This window comes from Nycticebus coucang, chromosome 6, assembly GCF_027406575.1.
Source record: "Nycticebus coucang isolate mNycCou1 chromosome 6, mNycCou1.pri, whole genome shotgun sequence".
NCBI classification, from domain to species: domain Eukaryota; kingdom Metazoa; phylum Chordata; class Mammalia; order Primates; family Lorisidae; genus Nycticebus; species Nycticebus coucang.
This window is the reverse complement of record NC_069785.1, coordinates 111,998,189-112,021,220: the sequence shown is the minus strand read 5'-3', so window position 1 is coordinate 112,021,220 and position 23,032 is coordinate 111,998,189. Positions and strand designations below refer to the sequence as shown.

General features: G+C 43.0%; 1 protein-coding gene across 1 annotated transcript in view; it reads right to left on the bottom strand.

Annotated features, from left to right (window-relative positions):
* Nucleotides 1-2,331: 2,331 nt before the first annotated feature.
* Nucleotides 2,332-23,032, bottom strand: part of RAB39A (RAB39A, member RAS oncogene family) — a 35,797-nt gene continuing 15,096 nt past the window's right edge. The window contains exon 2 of the mRNA XM_053593830.1: nt 2,332-4,586. Within this exon, the coding sequence (XP_053449805.1) occupies nt 4,160-4,586 (427 nt within the window). The 3' untranslated portion in view covers nt 2,332-4,159. The remainder of the gene's footprint in view (nt 4,587-23,032) is intronic.

Genomic DNA, 23,032 nt, shown 5'->3' with positions numbered 1-23,032 from the left:
TTTTTTTTGTAGAGACAGAGTCTCACTTTATGGCCCTTGGTAGAGCGCTGTGGCCTCACACAGCTCACAGCAACTTCTGACTCCTGGGCTTAAGCGATTCCCTTGCCTCAGCCTCCTGAGTAGCTGGGACTACAGGCGTCCGCCACAACGCCCGGCTATTTTTTGGTTGCAGTTTGGCCGGGGCTGGGTTTGAACCCGCCACCCTTGGTATATGGGGCCGGCACCCTACCGGCTGAGCCACAGGCACCGCCCCTAGATTTAGTTTTTTAATGATGAAAAGCTGGGTAAAAAGACTTTGTTCTTGTATAGTTATCTTAGCAACAATATAAAAACTATTCTGGTTGCCACAAAAATAAATAAATAAATAAATAAATAAATAAATGGAGTGCTTGAGGCTTTTGGAAACCTAGAGTAAAGGCTCAAGTTTCCAGGTTCAGAAAATCTTGTTTGCTACTGTTATGCATATAAAGGCCACATTTAAAAGCATTCTGATTATTTAAATATTTTGGCCATTTAGTAAATCATCACATCACTGCATGCGCTGAAAGTGTTAATGTAGCTCAAGATGAACAATCATTTCTTTTTAAAAATGACATGTGCTTATAATATTTAGTGATTAGCTACATCATTCACTAGTTTTAAATTTTTTAATTTAAATAAACTTTAATTTTTTTTTTTTGAGACAGCGTCTCACTCTGTTGCTCTGGGTAGGTAGAGTGCTGTGCTGTCATAGCTCACAGCAACCTCAAACTCCTGGGCTCAAGGGATCCCCTTGCCTCAGCTTCCTGAGTAGCAGGGACTACAGGCGCCTGACACAATGTCAGCCAGTTTTTCTATTTTTAGTAGAGATGGGGTCTTTCTTTTGCTCAGGTTGGTTTTGAACTCCTGAGCTCAAGCAATCTACTGGTCTTGGCTTCTCAGGATTACAGGGATGAGCCACTGTGCCCAGCAAGTTTTAAATTTTTTAATTTAAATAAGGTTTAAATTTAAATGAAATACATTTTTTTTTTTTTTTTTTTTGCAGTTTTTGGCCAGGGCTGTGTTTGAACCCACTACCTCTGGTATATGGAGCCGGTGCCCTACTCCTTTGAGCCACAGGCACCACCCTAAATGAAATACATTTCAGATGAAATAATTTTAATATAAAATCAAGTTTTATCAGCTGTCTAAGAAACTTAATCAAAATGTTTTGCCTGGAGCAAATCTTTTTACTATTTTGGCATTATTATCCATATTCTCTATAATGATGTGTAAGAAAATAGGTTGGCTAATTTCACGTATATAAATGGATAAAGCTATCTGGCTAGGGTTATATAAACAGATGTTTGGCAATCTTGTATAAGAACTCAGATCTGTGCAGTCATCATTCATTTTACGATTGTTTTACCACAAATAGCTCCTCTACAATGTACAAATCATTTAACCCAACTTCAGTATTTTGTGGATTCAGTTAGATCCTTATTTCCTTTCCTTTGTATCCCTCCTCTTCTAACACACACCCCTCAGCATGTCGCTCAAAGGCGTTAGGAGACTAGAGTTCTAGGTTTGTTTCTGTCATGTAAGTATCAACGTTTTGGGTTGGTACTGCCTTCCTGTTTGTTTCTTCTAATTCCTTCGTTCTATTTTACTTATTTTTATTTTTTTAAAGACTGGTTCTCTTTATGTTACTCAAACTACTCTCAAACTCCTGGCCTCAAGTGTTCTTCTGCCTCAGCCTCCCAAAGTGCTGGGATTACAGGCATGAACCCCAGGCCCAGCCTCTGTAGTTCTAATATAAATCTTGAAACACATGACATCCATCAGCTCCAATATTAGTCTCCCCCAATATTACTACAAAGGTGTCCACTGAAAGTTAAATCACATTTTATGATTTAGCTATTTAACTTTAAAAGTAGGCACAGTACTTTAGACTGCTGTTAGATATTCAGTATTTGAGTTTATGCCATTTTGGGCTGATAGAAAATTGTCATATAACATTTGAAACTGTAATAGTAAAAATAGACTACTTCATGTCTTGAGGGGAGGGATAATGTCTTGAGTGGTCAATTACGGTTTGAATGCAAATGAAATTTAAGTGTCAAGGAAATGTTGACAATATGAATATTCGTAACTTTTAAGGTTATAATTTACATTATTTCTGTAAGTACTATTAAAAAATACTTACATGGGCGGCGCCTGTGGCTCAACGGGTAGGGCGCCGGTCCCATATGCCGGAGGTGGCGGGTTCAAACCCAGCCCCGGCCAAAAAAAAAAAAAAAAATACTTACATGAACCTAGAAAATATACAAGTATTTGAAAATACAATTAATGCCTATTTGAAAGATGCACAAAAGCACATTCAAACACAATTTGATTCTGATTGGATTAAGTCTCCAAGGACTTCACTCCCTATCATTTCCACTTGGAAGGAGCAATGTTTCAGGGTAAAGGGCAAGAGGATAAACTACAACCAAGAATTTCACCAGGTCCACAGAAACACATCCCTTCTGCTTCCTCCGCATAGGAATGAAAGGAAAGAACACAAGAAAACAAAGTTCTCATCCATTATAAATATAATAGTATATCAATTTCACATTTGTGTAATACTTTCTCTATTTACAAAGCTTTTTTGCATCATTCACTTGATTTTCAAAATAATTCCAGGAAACACAATAATAACTCAGGTCATTAGCTTCATTTTTACAGATGAGAAAAATGATGCTTAGAGAGGTCACATGACTTACTCATAGTCAAATATTGGTACTGTAAAGGCAAGTTTCAAACCAAGTTTTCTGATTTCTTCTTAAATATTCTTTCTACTGTATCACTTTGGTTTTCAAATAAAGGAAACAATTGTATATAGTTTAATAATAAAAAAAACTTATGATTCCAAAAATGCAGTGTCATTTGGTACTCCTTTGTGATGAGGAGTTAGTTTATGGAACAGAGCACATTATAAATATCTGAATTATGATCAAAATATCCCTTCCAGGAGGGGAGTTTAATCAATAAATTAAAAATTAGAAAACTCAAGGGCGGCGCCTGTGGCTCAAAGGAATAGGGTGCCGGCCCCATATACCGGAGTTGGTGGGTTCAAACCCAGCCCCGGCCAAAAAAAAAAATTAGGAAACTCAAAAGTCATTTTACTGCCTTGACTGAATTATTCTATCTTGACTTATCTTGATGAAATTGTAAAATGTAATCTGAATGCTAAATATGTCAAATATTTAATCAATTTTCCTCATCCAGAAAAAATTTTTTATACACTCTTCTTGTATTGAAAATGAAGAAATTTGGGAATTTACTCAGACAAAAATGCTATTATTAAAAGCATTCCATATTTACCTATATTGATAATTTTGACAATAGTTCAAGGAAAATTGCATTTACTGTCTTTGAAAAGGTCAGTATATAAATAAATTATGTTTTTCTTGTCCAAATACAAACAGTATACTGTAACAGCAAACATTTGCTGTTGAGTGGTCTTTCGTTTTTACTTTTACAAATATTTGCTTAGAATATTTTGCTTGGATCCTTGGAGGGAGATCTTTGCAAAACAAAATTTCTAGAAGCAATAAATCAGGGAATAAAAATGAGTATAAAACTTATTTTCTTAAGTACAGGCAAAATTAAGGGAGAATAAGTATTTCAGAGAACAATTTTTAAAAAACCCCAAAAAACCCTGATACACTAAACAAGAAAACTGTTACATAAAATCTAGTTGATACTTCTGAGATTGTTTACTTTGCAAGTGAACAGTGTCCTTTTAAATGCACTTTACTATTCAATCTTAATTAACTCAAAAGAATGCAATTTCTGATAAAAATCTTTCAATCTCACTATGTATGTACAAAAAATCCATTTTGAACTGTCAGTAAAAATGAGGAATATTGACTTAGCTGGACACTAATGTCTGCTGTATGCTATCAAAGTGAGAATGGAGGTAATTATGTAGATATGCCAGTTTGAAGAAAAAGTTGTCTGCTCTGCCTGGTAATTTAGCAAAATGCCCAATCTGGTAGTGTAACAAGTAAGCAAAGTGCTGTGAATCAAACACCTTATAAAACAGCATTAGTGTGGGCTTTTCAGTGCTTTCCTTGCATCATTCTCCTGTTAATGTTGGTATTTATCCTGAAATAACACCCAGTCTGTTCCTGTTAGTTCTTTGGCATGTTTGAAGTCAGCAGAAGCACTCTTTCCTGGGCTTTACTGCTTCCTCAGAAGAATGCACAGTATTTGGAACAAAACCACTTTTAACCCCTTCCCAGCCATCCTGAATACAAATTTCTCCCTTTTTAATAAGTTCATATATGTCTCTTGTCAATATTGTGAAGGATTCTTCAACATTTGTTGCATCCTTTGCTGACGTTTCTATATATTTCATTCCACAGTCTGCTGATAGTTTTTCAGCCTCTTCCCTTGTAACTTGACGTTGTGAAGCTAAATCACATTTATGTCCCACTAGCAGAAATACAATCCGAAATGGCTGTACATACAGTTTTGCTTCTTCTAGCCAATCTTTCACATGTTCAAAAGATCGCCGGTTGGTAATGTCAAATACTAAAAATCCACCAACTGAGTTTCGGTAATAAGATCGAGTTATTGATCTGAAAAACAGAGAAAAAAAGTTGCATAAGGACAACTTGTTCTTCCCCCCCCCTTCAAACAATGCAGCACCATAATAAAATGTGAAGATACCTTAATGTGATTTAATTAAAATGTATAAATAACATATTAACCACTTAAGTGAACAAAAATATTCTATAAGACTAATATGCAACTTTTGCACACTAACAGAACATTAAAGTAGGGCAGTGCCTGTGGCTCAGTGAGTAGGGAGCTGGCCCCATATACCAAGGGAGGTAAGTTCCAACCTAGCCCTGGCCAAACTGCAACAACAAAAAAATAGCCAGCTGTTGTGGCAGGCACATGTAGTCCCAGCTACTCAGGAGGCTGAGGCAAGAGAATCGCCTAAGCCCAAGAGCTGGATGTTGCTGTGAGCTATCACGCGACGGCATTCTACCAAGAGTGACAAAGTGAGACTCTGTCTGTAAAAAAAGAAAGAACATTAAAGTAGTAGTTATTTTTAGACAAAGAAGCACTTAACATGGTATGACATCTCACACTGTCTAATGATCGTTCTTGCTTTTATAAATTTGATAGAATAATTATTACATCATTGTGGTTAAAAATAGGCATACAGAAAGAATGGGTTGGGTGGCACCTGTGGCTCAAACGAGTAGGGCGCCGGCCCCATATATCGGAGGTGGCAGGTTCAAACCCGGCCCTGGCCAAAAACTGCCAAAAAAAAAAAAAAAAAGAAACATTGGGTGACACCAGATCTTAAGAATTTCTCCATCACATAATTAAACAAGCCTCTCCACCCAGCACAGTGGCTCACGCCTGTAATCTGAGCACTCTGGGAGCTCCAGGAGGGAGGATACCCTTGAGCTGAGGAGTTTGAGACCAGCCTGAGCAAAGGGAGATTCCATCTCTTCTAAAAATAGAAAAATTAGCTGGGCGTTGTGGCAGAGGGTACCTGCAATCCCAGCTACTCTGGGGGCGGAGGCAGGAGACTCACTTGAACCCAGGGTTTAAGGTTGCTGTGAGCTAGGCATTCTACACAGGGCAAGAGAGTGAGACTCTGTCTCCAAAAAAAAAAAAAGAGAGCCTCTGTCAATTTAGGACAGAATGTTTGTGCCTCCCCAATCCAAATTCTCATGTTGAAATCCTAACCCCTAATGTGATGGTATTAGAAGATCTGGCCTTTGGGAGGTAATTAGGTCATAAGGGTAGAGCCCTCATAAATGGATCAGTGCCCTGATGAAAGAGCCTCCAGAGAGCTCTCTTGCCCTCTTTCGAAACGCCCTGTGAGGGTGCAACAAGATGGCTGTCTGTGACCAGGAAGAGGGCTCTCACCAGAACCTGATCAAGCTGGCACCATGATTTTTCCAGCCTCCAAAACTGTAAGAAATAAATTTCTGTTATTGAAGACCCCTGTGCTATGGTAATTTGTTACAGCAGCCCAAACTGGCTAAGACGGAAGACTTGTTACAATATTGTTTACAGATATCCTGTGGCATACCTGTTCAAGAAACAGGAGATTGTTTGGACCTTGGATATGCTTCTAGGTGTTCTACTGATTCCCTGTCTGCCTCTCCATTCTTCTCTAAGCCTCAGGAAGATGGCCTTCCCAGAAGGCTTTCCCAAACTCCCTTGCCCTTTGGCTTACAGCGGGGTTTGGCCAGTGGGAAGTGCCAGCTGGCGACTGGAGGAAAGAGGGTATTTATCCCTTCTTGTCTCTGCTGGGCTGTGGCTTAGGGGTGTTATATTCTTCTGCTTCTGTTGGGTTGTATCTCTCCCATGACTATGGCTGTCATCAAGTTTTGCTAAAACCATTCTGTCTTTGAATCTTCTAGCTGAGTGGTTAAAGGCTTCCCACTGTTGTGTTCCTTGAATGCTTCACGATCCTTTGCCAGCATCCTTGATCTTGACCACATCTCTGAAAATAGTTACTTCATTAAACACCTTTCAGTAGACTTAACAATTGTGCCATCTGTTTCTTGGCAGACTCATTAGGCAAGGCCACCAATATTTTACGTTTCTTGCCCTTAGATATGTTGTTTTCTCTGTTTAAAATGTCTTCTTCTTTTTTTTTTTTTTGAGATAGAACAGTATCATTTTGTCACCCAGGGTAGAGTACTGTGCTGTCATAGCTCATATCAACCTCAAAATCTTGGGCTCAAGTTATCCTGTTGCCTCAGCCTCCCAAGTAGTTGGGACTACAGGCGCCCACCACAGTACCTGGCTATTTTTTTTGTTTAATTTTGCAGTTGTCATTGTTGGTAAGATGGCCAGGGCTGAGTTCAAACCACAGTGCTACAGGCGCTGAGCCCCTGGCTATTTTTAGAGACTGGGTCTCACTCTTGCTAAGCTGGTCTTGAGCTTCTGAGCTTAAGTAATCCACCCACTTTGACTTCCTAGAATGCTAAGATTATAGGCATAAGTCACTGCACCTGGCCCCAGAATAAAAACTTTAACTTAGGGCCAACTCTACATTACTTCCTCTCTAACCCATAATTTTTTTGGGGGGTGGGGAGGCAGGATTTTGCTCTGTCACCTGGGCTAGAGTGAACTGGCATTATCACCATAGCTCACAGCAACCTCAAACTCCTAAGGCCCTCCCGCCTCAGGCTCCTGAGTAGCTAGGACCTCAGGCATATGCCACCATGCTCAGTTAATTTTTTCTATTTTCTGTAGAGCTGGGGTCTCACTCTTGCTCAGGGTGGTTTTGAATTCCTGACCTCAAGTGATCATCCTGCTTCAGCTTCCCAGAGTACTAGGATTATAAGCATGAGCCACCATGCCCAGCCTATGGTTAATTTTTCTTTCTTTCTGTTTTTGGTAGACATGGGGTCTTGGTTGTGCTTATGCTGGTCTCAAACTCCTGATCTCAAGCAATCTTCCCAATCTGGTCTCCCCAGTGCTAGAATTACAGGCATGAGTCATCTTGTCCAGCCAAACCATGTAATTTACTATTAGTATACTTTAAAAAATGCCTTAGAGAAATGGAAGAAAAAGTATCCAATGTACTCAGCCCTACTATGAAACTAATTTATGGCTTTCACATGAAAGCTATAACCCAGTTATAACCCAAGAATAGGGGGAAGGGGGAGCGGGAGGAGAGGGAGGGGGAAATGGGCAGAGGGAGGGCGATTGGTGGGATTACACCTGCGTTGCATCTTACAAGGGTACATGTGAAACTTAGTAAATGTAGAATGTAAATGTCTTAACACAATAACTAAGAAAATGCCAGGAAGGCCATGTTAACCAGTGTGATGAACATGTGTCAAACGGTCTATAAAACCAGTGTATGGTGCTCCATGATCGCATTAATGTACACAGCTATGATTTAATAAAAAAAAAAGAAAGAAAAAAATGCCTTAGAGAAAGAGCTAATGACAGAAGCAGGGGTTGTACAAGGAAGTCGAAGATGTAGGAAAGGGCCATAAACTAAGGAATGCGGGCAGCGTCTAGGAGCTGAACAGGCAAGGAAACAGATTCTCCCTTCTGACACCCTGATTTCAGCTAAGTGAGATCCATTTTGGACTTCTGACCTCCAGAACTATAAGTGAATACATTTATGTTGTTTTAAGCCACACACACAAAAATGCCTTTTGTAGTTGAAGACTCAGTGTTGAAATGCTTGCCTATTGGGGCGGCGCCTGTGGCTCAGTGAGTAGGGCGCCGGCCCCATATGCCGAGGGTGGCGGGTTCAAACCCAGCCCCGGCCAAACTGCAACAAAAAAAAAATAGCCGGGTGTTGTGGCGGGCGCCTGTAGTCCCAGCTGCTCAGGAGGCTGAGGCAAGAGAATCGCGTAAGCCCAAGAGTTAGAGGTTGCTGTGAGCCGTGTGACGCCAGGGCACTCTACCAGAGGGCGGTACAGTGAGTCTCTGTCTCTACAAAAAAAAAAAAAAGAAATGCTTGCCTATTACATAGAGACATTTGGAAAAATTGTGTTTTCTACCACCTCATCTGTCATTTTGAAAACACATTTAGAATACAGCAGGCAAATCATCCTACAGAACAAAATTATAGCAAAGTATATGTAATACATTTTATAAAACAACCTTATTAATAATTGTTTGGAATAAGAGATCTCAATCTATTTGTATAAATTGTAATAAAGTGATAAATATATTGTAACTCAAGAGAAAGGGTATTTCTAGAGAACAGAAGTGAGAACAGACTGATTTGTGTAATTTTCAGAATCAGGTCTCTATGTTAGTGGTTCATGACTAAACAGCACCCAAGGTGGTTAAGGACCTTGTACGTGGCCAGTTTACTCGTGTATCTCACTGCAAGAAATTAGCCAGACAGCAATATCTGGGACGGTCATTGTATATGTTATGGAGATAAGAAATGTAAAATTTAATAAAAAAATAAAATAAAAGGTCTCAATCTGACACCTGTCATTTTCTTTTTTTTTTTTTTGTAGAGACAGAGTCTCACTTTATGGCCCTCCGTAGAGTGTCGTGGCCTCACACAGCTCACAGCAACCTCCAACTCCTGGGCTTAAGCGATTCTCTTGCCTCAGCCTCCCGAGCAGCTGGGACTACAGGCGCCCGCTATAACGCCCAGCTATTTTTTTTGGTTGCAGTTTGGCCGGGGCCGGGTTTGAACCCACCACCCTCGGCATATGGGGCCGGCGCCCTACCGACTGAGCCACAGGCGCGGCCCTGACACCTGTCATTTTCTATATAATAATAACTTGATTTCCAGTTTCTGTGTGTGACATTAGGTTTAGAATTCTGACCTTTCAGGTTTCAGATTCAGATATAGTTATCCTGGGGGTAGGGTTTTCCCTAAAACAATGGGCCTTATTTCTGTTAATCATTTTGGGGAAGAGGCAGACAAGGCAGTTTTTAAAGAGGCGATGAGGAAGCATCTATCTTTGTGTGGACCTTCCTCCCTTGAATTGGTCGTAGGTGTCTAGAAGTTCTTGAAGAGACTATGAAGACCCTAAGATGATTTAAGAAACAAAAAATAAATGAGGTAGGTGGGTGGAGGAAATGGACTGAAGTAAGGAAGTGAGGTGGGTGCAGTGGCTCATGCCTATAATCTTAGCACTCTGGGAGGCAGGGGCAGGAGGATCGCTTGAGTTTAGAAGTTCAAGACCAGCCTGAGCAAGAGTGAGCCCTCCGTCTCTACTAAAAATAGAAAAATTAGCCAGGCATTGTGTTCCAGCTACTTAGAAGGCTGAGGAAGGATGATGGCTTAAACTTAGGAGTCTGAGGTTGCTATGAATGCCATGATACTCTAGCCTCGGCAACAGAGTGAGACTCAATCTCAAAAAACAAAAAAAAGGAGCTAAGGCAGGGAGAGAGAAATAAATGGATGGCTTCCAATCTCGCCTCATCTGTATTATGAGGGAATTAAATTAAGAATTGTGAGATATGGGCTCGGTGCCTGTGGCTCAAGCAGCTAAGGCACCAGCCACATTACACTTCAGCTGGTGGGTTCAAATCCAGCCTGGGCCGCCCAACAACAACGACGGCTGCAGCCAAAAAATAGCCGGGCGTTGTGGCGGGCACCTGGAGTCCCAGCTACTTGGGAGGCAGAGGCAGGAGATTCGCTTGAGCCCAGGAGTTGGAGGTTGCTGTGACCTGTGATGCCACGGCACTCTACCCAGGGCAACAGCTTGAGGCTTTGTCTCAAAAAGAAAAGAATTGTGAGATATGGCAGACTGCAGTGGCTCATGTTTGTGATCCTAACACTTTGGGAGGCTGAAGCTGGAGCACTGCTTGTGGTCAGGAGTCTGAGAATAGCATGAGGAACAGCAATACCCTGTCTCTACTAAAAATAGAAAAAATTAGCCAAGAGTGTTGGCAGCACTTGTATTCCCAGCTACTTGGGAGGCTGAGGCAGGATTGCTTGAGCCCAGGAGTTTGAGGTTCCTCCAAACAATGATGCCACTGTGCTGCAGACAGGGTGGGTGGGACTGTCTCCAAAAAAGGAGAGTTGTGTTTTTTTTGCAGTTTTTGGCTGAGGCTGGGGCTGGGTTTGAACCTGCCACCTCCAGCATATGGGGCCAGCGCCCTACTCCATTGAGCCACAGGTGCCACCCAAAAGGAGAGTTGTTAAGACTATCCTCCAGCAAATGATGAAGGAGACACAGCACCTCCTAAATACAGAGTGATGGTAATGGGGTGAGGGAGGTGACTTATGGAGGACAGGGATCTAGAGTTACAAGCTCTTAGCAGCCCCTCATTCCTCTCAAGTGGAAGATCTGGTTTTGATAATTAAAGAAACCTGCTGGGGCAGCGCCTGTGGCTCAGTGAGTAGGGCACCGGCCCCATGTACCAAGGGTGGGGGGATTCAAACCCTGCCCCGGCCAAGTTGCAACAAAAAATAGCCGGGCATTGTGGTGGGTGCCTGTAGTCCCAGCTACTCGGGAGGCTGAGGCAAGAGAATTGTCTAACCTCCAAGAGCTGGAGGTTGCTGTGAGCTATGAAACCAGTCTCTACCAAGGGTGACAAAGTGAGACAGAGTGTCTCTTTTTAAAAAGTGTCTCAGGGTAGACCCCTTTTGCATGAGATTAGGGACACTCATTAAGGGACACAGTGAGAAGACCGCTCTCTGCAAGCTGGGGGCAGCTGTCCCCAGGACCTGACCTCAGGCTTCTAGCCTCCAGAACAGTGAGAAATAAATGTCTGCTGTTTATGAGCCTCAAATAAATAAATAAATAAATAAATAAAAGAGACACTTTAAAAAAAAAAAAAGAAAGAAAGAAAAGAAACCTGCTGGTTCTTTTATATCCTGAAGGCTGCACTATCAGCAAATTTTATCCTACTTCTGAAAGAACAGTCTCCTCTCAGAATGTTTTCTCCACCTCCTTGCCTTAACTGACGCATGCTGGAAACACTGCTTCCCCTGCAGCATGAGCGCGGGGCTCCTTCTCTGGGATCAGGAGGAGATGGCTTCTGCTTCTCCAGTGCAACTTCCAGAGAATTATTCTCTCCCAGCCCCTATTGTAAAAAAAATCCCCTGCTCCTTTGAGGTTTGTGCCATCTGGCTCCATCATCTGCCATCATCTGCCAACTGCTCGGTCATCTTCCACGTGCTAAAGATTTTAGCACTTTGGCTTGTTTTTCTTTTTATCTCCCTTCCTGCCATGGTACTTACTGATTTCAATATCCACTCTGGTGAGCTGCCCAATGTCACCTCTCAATTTCTTGAATTCTTTCTCTCTGATGAACTTTTCCCTCTGCTCCTCCTTTCATCGTTGTAACATTTATTACCTCCAAAATTGCAAATTTATACAGTCCACTAAAATTATTAATTTCAAAATCTTACAGCTTGCCTGCAATCATACTTTTTTTACAGTGATAAATCTTAATTTCATCGAGATTTGTAATGCACTGACCCATCCTATCTATCCTTAATACCCTCCTATCTTTACCTTCTGTATCTTAGGTTCAATAAAACATCATTATAATCACTCTCTCGGAAATACCTCAATTCCCAAGCCCCTCTCCTTCTGTTGTATATGTATTCATCTGGGGAAAACTACCTCTGGATTAGTCTAGCATGCAGCTGAATCTGGGGCGGTGGGGGGGTGGGGAATCACTCAACCAGGCAGGCTAGTGTCACTATGAATTAATTATAACCAATCCCAAGTGAGTACTCAACAATGACAAGGAATATTGCTGGTATCAGGACAAATTCCTCTCTCTTTCCTCACATTTAGGATTCTACCTTAGGAGGAAAGGGAATTTCCATTGAAACTTACTCTCCCCACAAAAGAGAACCGGAAGAACACTTTACCCTCTTACTAATTCCTCTGTATATGGAAAATGACTGCTCTCTTTGGTGACTGCCACAATGCCCGGCTATTTTTGTTGTTGTAGTTGTCACTGTTGTTTGCAGGCCTGGGCGGGGTTTGAACCTGCCAGCCACTATGTATGCGGCCAGCGCCCTAGCTGCTGAGCTACAGGCGCTAAGCCTAAGAGCAGGACTCTTGTAAAGCATCTTTCCTCCCTCTTTTCCACTTTCTGGATCCGTGCTACCGGCTTGCTAATTGTGAAAGACATGCAGACAAAATGTCAAGTCTGCTTATTGCTCATTATCCAGTGGTTTTCACACGCCCAGCATGTAATGGCAACTCAGTACATTCTTAGTGAATACATGGTTGATTTGGTCAGAGCCATGTACACAGCTATTGGGAAAACAGTAGAAAGAGTGAGGAAATTTGGGGAAAAGAGATACTAGCAGTACAAAAGAAAGACCTCTCTCAGTGTGGTCTTATATTCTCATGCCATGACCACTGAGTTGCTATGAGCATAGCAGTTTTGGAGGAAGATGGATAAATTAATATTCAGAAATACACACCCATAAAAATATAGTAGCCAGCAATCTCTGACAAGTTTCTTGGGAGAAGACTCCTAATCAGGGCCATGGTGGTGAAGCCTCTCCAGAGAAGAAAAGCTGTGATATGGAACCATAATACTTGGTGGACTTTTTGGAATTTTGGAGGAAACCTGAACAGTATAATGTGTTTCTCTGATCTATGAAGTGGGAGACCCAAAGGCTACCTGCTGTAACATAGATGAAAATAAGAAAAGTCCCTTGGTCTGTCCAAGGTACAAGGCAAACAACTTTGCCACTTGGTCAACGGTCCATCAGATCTAATGGTGCCTGTGTGAAGGAAATGCCCACAGCAGACTGCATGCTCTGTCAAGCCCAGGAAAGCCTGCACTGGACAATTATAGGAGTGGCATTTTGCAGAAAAGGCATATTCTTTTTGTCAGAGGCTATTATGCTTTAGAAAATTAATTCTTGGCTTATAACCTGGCTTTGATAGAGACTAAATGCCTGGCTATGGAATAGCAAGTGACCGTGAAATCTGAGTGCCCACGATGAGCTGGGTGTTCTCTAATTCACTAGGCTGGAGCTTCATCACCAAGCAAAAGTCAAATCCATAGGCAGGAGTATGGGTGGAACCTGAGTGGACTAGGAGCAGCGAGGCTCACATCCCCAGTGTGTCTCCCTCTTCTTGCAGCATCCTCTCAACTCATGGCTTTATCTGGATTCCCCATAACTGAAGAGGAAAAAATCCAAGCCTTCCTTACAAATGGCTCTAAACAATATGCTAGCATCAGCTCCACTCAGTGGTGAACCTGAAGGTCAGGGGAAAAGAGAAATCCTTCCATCTGTGGAAGTTCTGGTGAGACATCTTTTTTTTTAGAGACAGAGTCTCACTTGGTCACCCTCAGTAGAGTGCTGTGAAGTCACAGCTCACAGCAACCTCCAGCTCTTGGGCTTAGGCGATTCTCTTGCCTCAGCCTCCCAAGTAGCTGGGACTATAGGTGCTGCCACAACGCCTGGCTAATGGTGGAACATCTTATTGTCTACTTTTTCCAGCCGATGAGTGGGAGAGATGCAGATGAGGATCCACACCAATTTCTGAGCAGAGGCTAGGGACTTGACATGCTGGGAAAAAGCAAGATAAAGAACTGGTCATAAGGACGTCTGAGTAAGGGATATGTTGGCGGGTTTAGGGTATGGGAATGCTTGCTTTTTATGTGAATGCTCACCAAAACCTCCTCCATGGGGCTCTTAATAATCCATGGGGAAAATATGCCCTGTCCTGCTGTTATCAACCAGTATTTTAACCCAGTTTGAACTCAAACAAAGTGGTCATGGTAGAGAGATGGAGGCTGTGCGTAAGCTCAATAGAGCCTTGATCTTACCGAGGCTGACCTTGGGAAGTTATTGCTTGCTCTCCAGTTTTCTAGCAGCTACTGACACCTTGAATACGGCACCTTACTTTAGGGATCACAGAGGGAACAGTGATATACCCTCATTGTGAGATGTTTAATCTGGATTCAGTACCACCAACCATGAACTTATGAAATGCCTTATACCTAGTCATGGTACCCTATACACTGCTACAGATCAAAGAATTCACTTTACACCAGGGGAGATAGAGAAATGGGCTGAGGCCATGGGATTTGTTGATCTTATCACATCACCAACAGAGAGGCATCTGGCCCTAAAAAACTGTGGAAAGAGTTATTAAGATTTAGTTACATCTACGCCGGGCACAGTGGCTCACACCTGTAATCCTAGTACTCTGGGAGGCTGGGGGGTGGAGGATTGCTTGAGGTCAGGAGTTTGAGACCCAACTGAGCAAGACCAAGACCTCATCACTACCAGAAATAGAAAAAATTAGCCAGGAGTGGTGGGGTGTGCCTGTAGTTCCAGCTATTCAGGAGGCTGAGGCAGAAGGATTGCTTGAGCCCAGGAGTTTGAGGTTGCAGTAAGCTCTGATGATGCCACTGCACTCTTGCTGAGTAACAGAGGGAGACCCTAACACAGGAAAAAAAAAAAAGATTTAATTCTACCCAAATCCAGGAGATGATACCTTGTAAGATGATTTTGGCATAATATTTCAGGATATACACGTATATGTTCTAAACTAGTGAACACAATAGTAGGTGGTGTTTTTTCCCATAAACAGAAGCTGTGGTATGGGAAGCAGAGGGTGAAAGTGGGGTGACGGTGCTTCTCACAATTACACTTAATGAGTCACTGAAATTTTTTGTTGCTTTTAATCCCTAGCCCTCAGAACTTTGCTGATACAAAGGTTTTAGCATTCAAGGGAGAAATGCTTTCACTAGAGAACTCCATGATGCTTCTATTGGATTAGCGGTGGAGGCTGCCAAATGGCCATTTGGGGCTTCTTACAGAAGTGAGTCAGCAGGCAGAAAAGGGGCAACAGCATCACAGGGACCACAATTGTGCTTCTTGCTGCCCAGAACTGCTGGGATCTTTTGATTCATTCTGAGCCTGGTCTGCCAGCTTCCCATCAAGTTTCTGTGTCTCAAATATGCTTCTGGTAACCTTCATTTTTGAATAAGGTCCTCAAGTTGGTTTTGTTGCTGGCAGCCAAAGACATAGTCAGCAACGATGCACAGATTTTGTAAGGAAAAAAATAATGCAAAACAAGGCTTTCGACACAGTTTTACAAAGCCAAGGTTCATTCTTTTCTTTAAAAATTGTGGTTGAAAACACTTAACATGAGATATATCCTCTTAACAAAATTTTAAGTGTACAGAATAGTATGATTAACTGTAAGTGGAAAATTGTACAGCAGATCTCTAGAAATTTCTCATCTTGCCTAACTAAATCTCCAACTCTATTAAACAGCAGCTCCCCATTTCCCCACCTGCTCAGCCCCTGACAACCACCATTCTTTCTGTTTGTATGAATATGACTATTGTAGATACCTTATGTTAGTGGAATTATGCAGTATTTGTCATCCTCTAACTGGCTTATTTCACTTAGCATGAGAACCTCAAGATTCATCTGTGTTGTAGCATATTAACAGGATTTCCTTCTTCGGTTCACTAGAATAATGTTCCATTGTATGTATATGCCATATTTTCTTTATTCACCCATAAAGTTCATTCTTACACATACATTTGCTTTAGAATAATAAAAAGGAAAAATGGTTGCCTTGTTCATGAAACTTTTTTGTTTTGTTTTGTTTTTTTGGCTGGGGCCGGGTTTGAACCCACCACCTCCAGTACATGGGGCCGGCACCCTACTCCTTGAGCCGCAGGCGCCACCCTTGTTTTGTTTTTTTGAGACTGAGTTTCACTTGGTCGCCCTTGGTAGAGTGCCGTGGCGTCATAGTTCAAAGCAACCTCAAACTCTTGGGCTCAAGTAATTCTTTTGCCTCAGCCTCCCGAATAGCTGGGACTACAGATGCTACCCTGAGCGCCCGGCTAGTTTTTAGAGACGAGGCCTTGCTCTTGCTCATGCTGGTTTTGAACCCATGAGCTCAGGCAATCCACCTGCCTTGGCCTCCTGGAGTGCTGGGATTAAAGGAGTCAGCCACCACACCTGGTGATGCAACATTTTTTAAATGCCTAATTTTTTTTTCCGTTAAGTTTTGTCCCCCAAATAATATATAGACAAGTGATTATTCGACAGCATCAGGAGTCTGCATACATTTACAAGGAATTACTTAATAATATGATTAATGAAATCAAGTGTAAATGATATGCTGTGGGGAATTTGGAAACTTTTTGACACAAATGACATGATTATTGAGGTTCTAAAAATTGTCAATATTGGGTGGTGTCTGTAGCTCATTGGGTAGGGCACCGGCCACATACACCCAGGTTGGCGGGTTTGAATCCAGCCCAGGCCAGCTAAAGCAACAATGACAACTACAACAGAAAAATAACCAGGCCCTGTGGAGGGGGTGCCTGTGCTCTCAGCTTCTTGGGAGGCTGAGGCAAGAGAATCGCTTGGGCCCAGGAGTTTGAGGTTGGTGTGAGCTGTGATGCCTCGGCAATATACTCAGGGCAACAACATGACACTCTGTGAAAGAAAGAAAGAGAGAGAGAGAGAAAGAAAAGAAAAGAAAAGAAAAGAAAAGAAAAGAAAGAAAGAAAGAAAACAGAGAGAGAGAAAGAGAGAGAGAGAAAGAAAAGAAAGAAAGAAAGAAAGAGAGAAAGAAAAAGAAAGAGGGGAGGGGAGGGGAGGGGAGGGAAGGGGAGGGAAGGGAAGGGAAGGGAAGAAATTAAATAATATCTCAAACAGTTATGCAGGCCAGGCACAGTAGCTCACACCTGTAATCCCAGCACTTTGGGAGGCTGAGGGAGGAGATTCTCTTGAACCAGGAATTTGAAGCTGCAGTGAGCTATGATTGCAACACTGCACTCCAGCCTGGCTACCAGAGTGTGACCACGTCTCTAGTTTCCTGAAGGCACAGAAAATAAGATGCTGCTGTCATATGAAAGACAACACAGGCCCTGGAGCGCTCAAAACTGTTTATAGTAGATGATTATATCTAACATTTTATCTGAAAATGGTAAGATTATATAGATCTTTTATGTTATCATGAAGTTTGTTGGATGTGCACAGACCTCTTAAAAAAGCAACAAAAGGGGCGGGCGCCTGTGGCTCAGTCAGTAAGGCACCGGCCCCATATACCGAGGGTGGCAGGTTCAAACCCGGCCCCGGCTGAACTGCAACCAAAAAAAATAGCTGGGCGCTGAGGCGGGCGCCTGTTAGTCCCACCTACTCAGGAGGCTGAGGCAAGAGAATCGCTTAAGCCCGGGAGTTGGAGGTTGCTGTGAGCTGTGTGATGCTATGGCACTCTACCGAGGGCCATAAAGTGAGACTCTGTCTCTACAAAAGAAAAAAAAAAAGGCAACAAAATGCTGAGCATTTGTTGACTTACTTAGGTGAAGTGACCCAGATGTTCCATCCTGGAAATGCCCTTCTGTGGCTTTGCCGATTGTAAAGCAGGCATTAGAGGAGAAGCGCTTTGATGCCAAAGGCTGTTGGCAGCCAGAAGCCCATGGACCCATTAGCCTTGTGAGTGCCTCTTTTCACCAGGACATCACATTCCTGCTGTCCTTCTGTGAAGAGTCACTATGTGGATGCTTCATTTACCTGCTTAACTGGCCTCGTGACCTTAGGACTGCTTTCAGGAGACTAAAACACAAATCTCCCTGCCCTTGCCTAAGATATTCTTAAAAAACAAAAAAACAAAAACTTTCTTCATACAAACAACCTTAAAAATCATTTTCTTTTCCTAATTCCAGGGTCTTTCCATCAAAAATCAACTCTATGTTTGTAGAGGCTACAGTCATAATACTGACAAGACCTAATGGGCCATATTTCCTTTTGAATACGTGAATCATTCCCTCTGTGGTCACCTTTTATTTTTCTTTCATGACAGATCATGTTATAATAGTGATGTGTTTTTGCCATCTACAGGACTTTTCTATTCAGCATTTACCCACTATTTTCTCTGTAGCAATTCATACATTCTGACATCCTGTATCACTTTTACAGCTTATGTGGTTATACCCTGTCTCCCCATTAGAAAACAAACACAACGAGAGCAAGAATTTTTGTCTATTTCTTCTTTTCCTTTCCTTTTTTTTTTTTGATGCAATATCCTTAGTGTTTAAAACCGAATTAGCTAGGCATGAGTCTTACCAGTATTTGTAAATGAATAAATAAACAATTGAATCAATAAGTTCATATTGGGTGGTGCCTGTGGCTCAGTGAGTAGGGTGCTGGCCCCAGATACCCAGGGTTGCGGGTTTGAACCCGGCCCTGGCCAAACTGCAACAAAAAAATAGCCGGGCATTGTGGCGGGCGCCTGTGGTCCCAGCTACTTGGGAGGCTGAGGCAAGAGAATCTCCTAAGCCCAAGAGCTGGAGGTTGCTGTGAGCTGTGGCGCCACAGCACTCTACTGAGGTCAACAAAGTGAAAGTCTGTCTCTTAAAAAAAAAAAAATTCATACCGTATCGGGTTGTACCCAGGCAGCATTCAAATGTTACTGAATAGAAAAATAGAAGAAAAATACAAAATAGCTTATCTCTTATTGACATTTATAGCAGGGACTTTTACAGCTAAAAAAGGAGAAATAGGGTAAAAATTGCACTCTGTAAACATAAGTAAAACCTTCCACATTTTCTAAAGAACTACTGTATTGGGCAGTACCTGTACTCAGTGGGTAGGGCGCTGGCCACCTACACCCAGGCTAGCCAGTTCGAACCCAGCCCAGGCCAGCTAAAACAACTATGACAACTGCAACAACAACAACAACAAAAATAGCCGGGCATTGTGGTGGGCCCTGTAGTCCCAGCTACTTGGGAGGCTGAGGCAAGAGGATAGCTTGAACCCAAGAGTTTGAGGTTGCTGTGAGCTATGACGCCACAGCATTCTACCCAGGGTGATAGCTTGAGACTCTGTTTACAAAAACAAAACAAAACTATATTTATTTATTTTCCCCTTCTTTCCCTCCCTCCCCTCCCTCTCTCCCTTTCTTTTTTTTTTTTGTAGAGACAGAGTCTCACTTTACCGCCCTTGGTAGAGTGCCATGATGTCAATGGCTCACAGCAACCTCCAGCTTTGGGGCTTACGCGATTCTCTTGCCTCAGCCTCCCGAGCAGCTGGGACTACAGGCGCCCACCACAACGCCCGGCTATCTTTTGGTTGCAGTTTGGCCGAGGCCGGGTTTGAACCCACTACCCTCGGTATATGAGGCTGGCGCCCTACTCACTGAGCCACAGGCGCCACCCCTCCTGTTCTCTTTTTGAGGCAGACTCTCTGCTGCCCCAGGTTAGAGTACTGTGGCCTCATAAGTCACAGCAACCTCAAACTCTTAGGCTCAAGCGATTCTATTGCCTCAGCTTCCCAAGCAGCTGGGACTACAAGATGCCCACCACAATGCCCAGCTAGTTTTTCTATTTGTAGTAGAGATAGGTCTCACTTTTTTTTTTAAACAGAGTCTTACTTTCCTGCCTCCTGTAGTGTGCTATTGCATCACAGCTCACAGCAATCTCAAACTCTTGGGCTCAAGTGATCCTCTTGCCTCAGCCTCCTAAGTAGCTGGGACTACAGGCGCCCACAATACCTGGCTAGCTTTTAGAGACGGGGTCTCGCTCTTGCTCAGGCTGGTCTCGAACTACTGAACTCAGGCAATCCACCGGCCACGGCCTCCCAGATGCTAGGATTACAGGCATGAGCCACCACGCTGGCCAAAAACTAACATATTTAAATTGAGAGTGATTCAAATTGTACTTTACAGTGGATTCTGGAAGGTAGAAGAAGTTATTAGTGTGTGAAAATCAAAATAGTTAATGAGAAATATTTCTAGCTTCACCAATTGTCTTCAAGGCAATAATGAAAGGATGTGTATTTTTTATTTGATATGGCGTATCGAAGTGTGTAGAAGATCTTGCAGTGCTTTCTGGTATCCTCTTGCAAAACAGTGATGAGACCGAGACCTCGCAAAATTATCCTGGAATTTATAATTGATGTTACCCTTTTCTTATTTTATTCTATTTCTGAAATCATTCAGCACTTATTTTCAAGTCAAATGAAGAGATGGTGCCCTTTTCCTTTTTTTAAGTATGTGTTTTAACAAGTTACCTATGCACTTACCATACATCCTCACTCATCCCATCCCCCGACTTGCTAATATTGTCGTACTATAATTTTAGTAAGATCCTTTTTTAGCATTTGTGTCACTCCAACCATGCACATAGTTTTCACTGAGGAGCCTTGGAGTAAACTATGACTTTTTTCCCCTTTCCTGTGCAACTTTTTATTTTCCTTACATATTTTCTTACAAATGTATTTTCTTTACATTTCCTTAATTATCTTGCATATTAGTAATGGACCAGATTGTGCTATAGCAACAAATAACCTAACTCTCAATAGAATGTTAAAGAATTTGGATTGTGGGTGGCACCTGTGGCTCAGTCGGTAAGGCGCCGGCCCCATATACCGAGGGTGGCAGGTTCAAACCCGGCCCCGGCTGAACTGCAATCAAAAAAAATAGCTGGGCGCTGAGGTGGGTGCCTGTTAGTCCCAGCTACTCAGGAGGCTGAGGCAAGAGAATCGCTTAAGCCCAGGAGTTGGAGGTTGCTGTGAGCTGTGTGATGCCATGGCACTCTACCGAGGGCCATAAAGTGAGACTCTGTCTCTACAAAAAAAAAAAAAAAAAAAAGAATTTGGACTGTGTTTTAAAACCACCATATGCAACTTCTGCTCAAATTCACTGGCCACAATTACTGGCATGTTCTGCCTAAGGGCAAGAGGGAAAGGAAATATATTCCCCCCATGTGTTCAGAAGAAGAGAAGTATCAGATAGTTACGGGTGAGCACTAAAAGCCTCTACACCACATCATCCTTTTCCTTCTTCTTTTTTCTTTTGGCTAAATTTTCCATGTAGCTCTCAATAATTCAATCTTAAACTGTCTGCCAGTTGCCTTCTTTTAAGAAATTTATGACATTTATTTTCATTTTCCTGGGGCGGTCTCTCCTATAACATTCTGCCCTGCTCTCATCTGGTCTATTTATCTTCAGTATCTGCAGCAGACATGTGATCCTAAGACTTCTCTTCATCATCTCTCTCTTTTTTTTTTTTTGTAGAGACAGAGTCTCACTGTACCAACTTCGGGTAGAGTGCCGTGGCGTCACACGGCTCACAGCAACCTCCAACTCTCGGGCTTACGCGATTCTCTTGCCTCAGCCTCCCAAGTAGCTGGGACTACAGGCGCCCGCCACAAGGCCCGGCTATTTTTCTGTTGCAGTTTGGCCGGGGCTGGGTCCGAATCTGCCACTCTCGGCATATGGGGCCGGCGCCCTACTCACTGAGCCACAGGCGCCGCCCCTTTCTTTTCTTCTTTTTTTTTTTTTTGCAGTTTTTGGCTGGGGCTGGGTTTGAACCCGCCACCTCCTGCGTATGGGGCCTGTGTCCTACTCCTTTGAGCCACAGGCGCCGCCCTTTTTTTTTTTTGAGACAGAGTCTCAAGTTATGGTCCTGGGGAGAGTGCTGTGGCGTCAGAGCTCACAGCAAATTCAAATTCTTGGGCTTAAGCGATTCTCTTGCCTCAGCCTTCCAAGTAGCCGGGACCACAGACGCCTGCCACAATGCCTGGCTATTTTTTGCTTTAGTTGCCATTGTTTGGCAGGCCTGGGCTGGGTTCAAACCTGCCAGCCTCAGTGTATGTGGTTGATGCCCTAAGCCGCTGAGCTACAGGTGCTAAGCCTCTCTCAGGATTTTGAAATAACTTCTCCATCACATTCCAATGTTGTTTTGGAGAAGGCTAAACCCCATTTGATTCCTGATTTTTTTTTTTTTTTTTGAGACAGAGTCTCACTATAGCGCACTTGGTAGAGTGCTGTGCTGTCACAGCTCATGGCAACCTCAAACTCTTGGGCTTAAGCGATTCTGTTGCCTCAGCCTCCAGAGTAGTCTGGGACTACAGGCGCCCACAAAGCCCAGCTACTTTTAGAGACGAGGTCTTGTTCTGGCTCAGGCTGGTATCAAGCTCATGAGCTCACACTATCTGCTGGCCTTGGCCTCCCAGAGTGCTAGGATTACAGGTGTGAGCCACTGAGCCAGGACTCTTCAATTCTTTTCTTTGGTCTTGTCAGATTCTCCAGAAACAACTTCACCAATGTTCTGCTTAAAGGGTGTAGGTTTGACAGCCAGCATTCTGGGATCTCAGTGGGGGAAGCGGGCCAGATGGTCTTTGCATATAATGTGCATAAATTCACTTAAAGTCCTTATTTTTTTTTGAGTCCAGCATATTTCACTATGTTGCCCAGGGTGGTCTCTAACTCCTGGGTTCAAGTGGTCTTCCCACCTCCTCCCCCTGAATATCTGGGATTATAGGTGTGTGCCACTGCACCCAGGAAAGCCCAGGCTTTTAATAAGGAACCTCTACCTCAGGTGTGGTGGCTCACACCTATAATCCCAACATTCTGGGAGGCTGAGGTGGGTGACTGCCTGAGCTCAGGAATTGGAGACCAGCCTGAGCAAGAGCAAGACCCCGTCTCTAAAAGTTAGCCAAGTGTTGTGGTGGGCACCTGTAGTCACAGCTGCTTGGGAGGCTGAGGCAGGATGACTTTAGCCCAAGAGTTGAGGTTGCTGTGAGCTATGACCAGGGTGACAAAGTGAGACTCTGTCTCTAAAAAAAACCCAAACAAACAAAAAACCAAAAA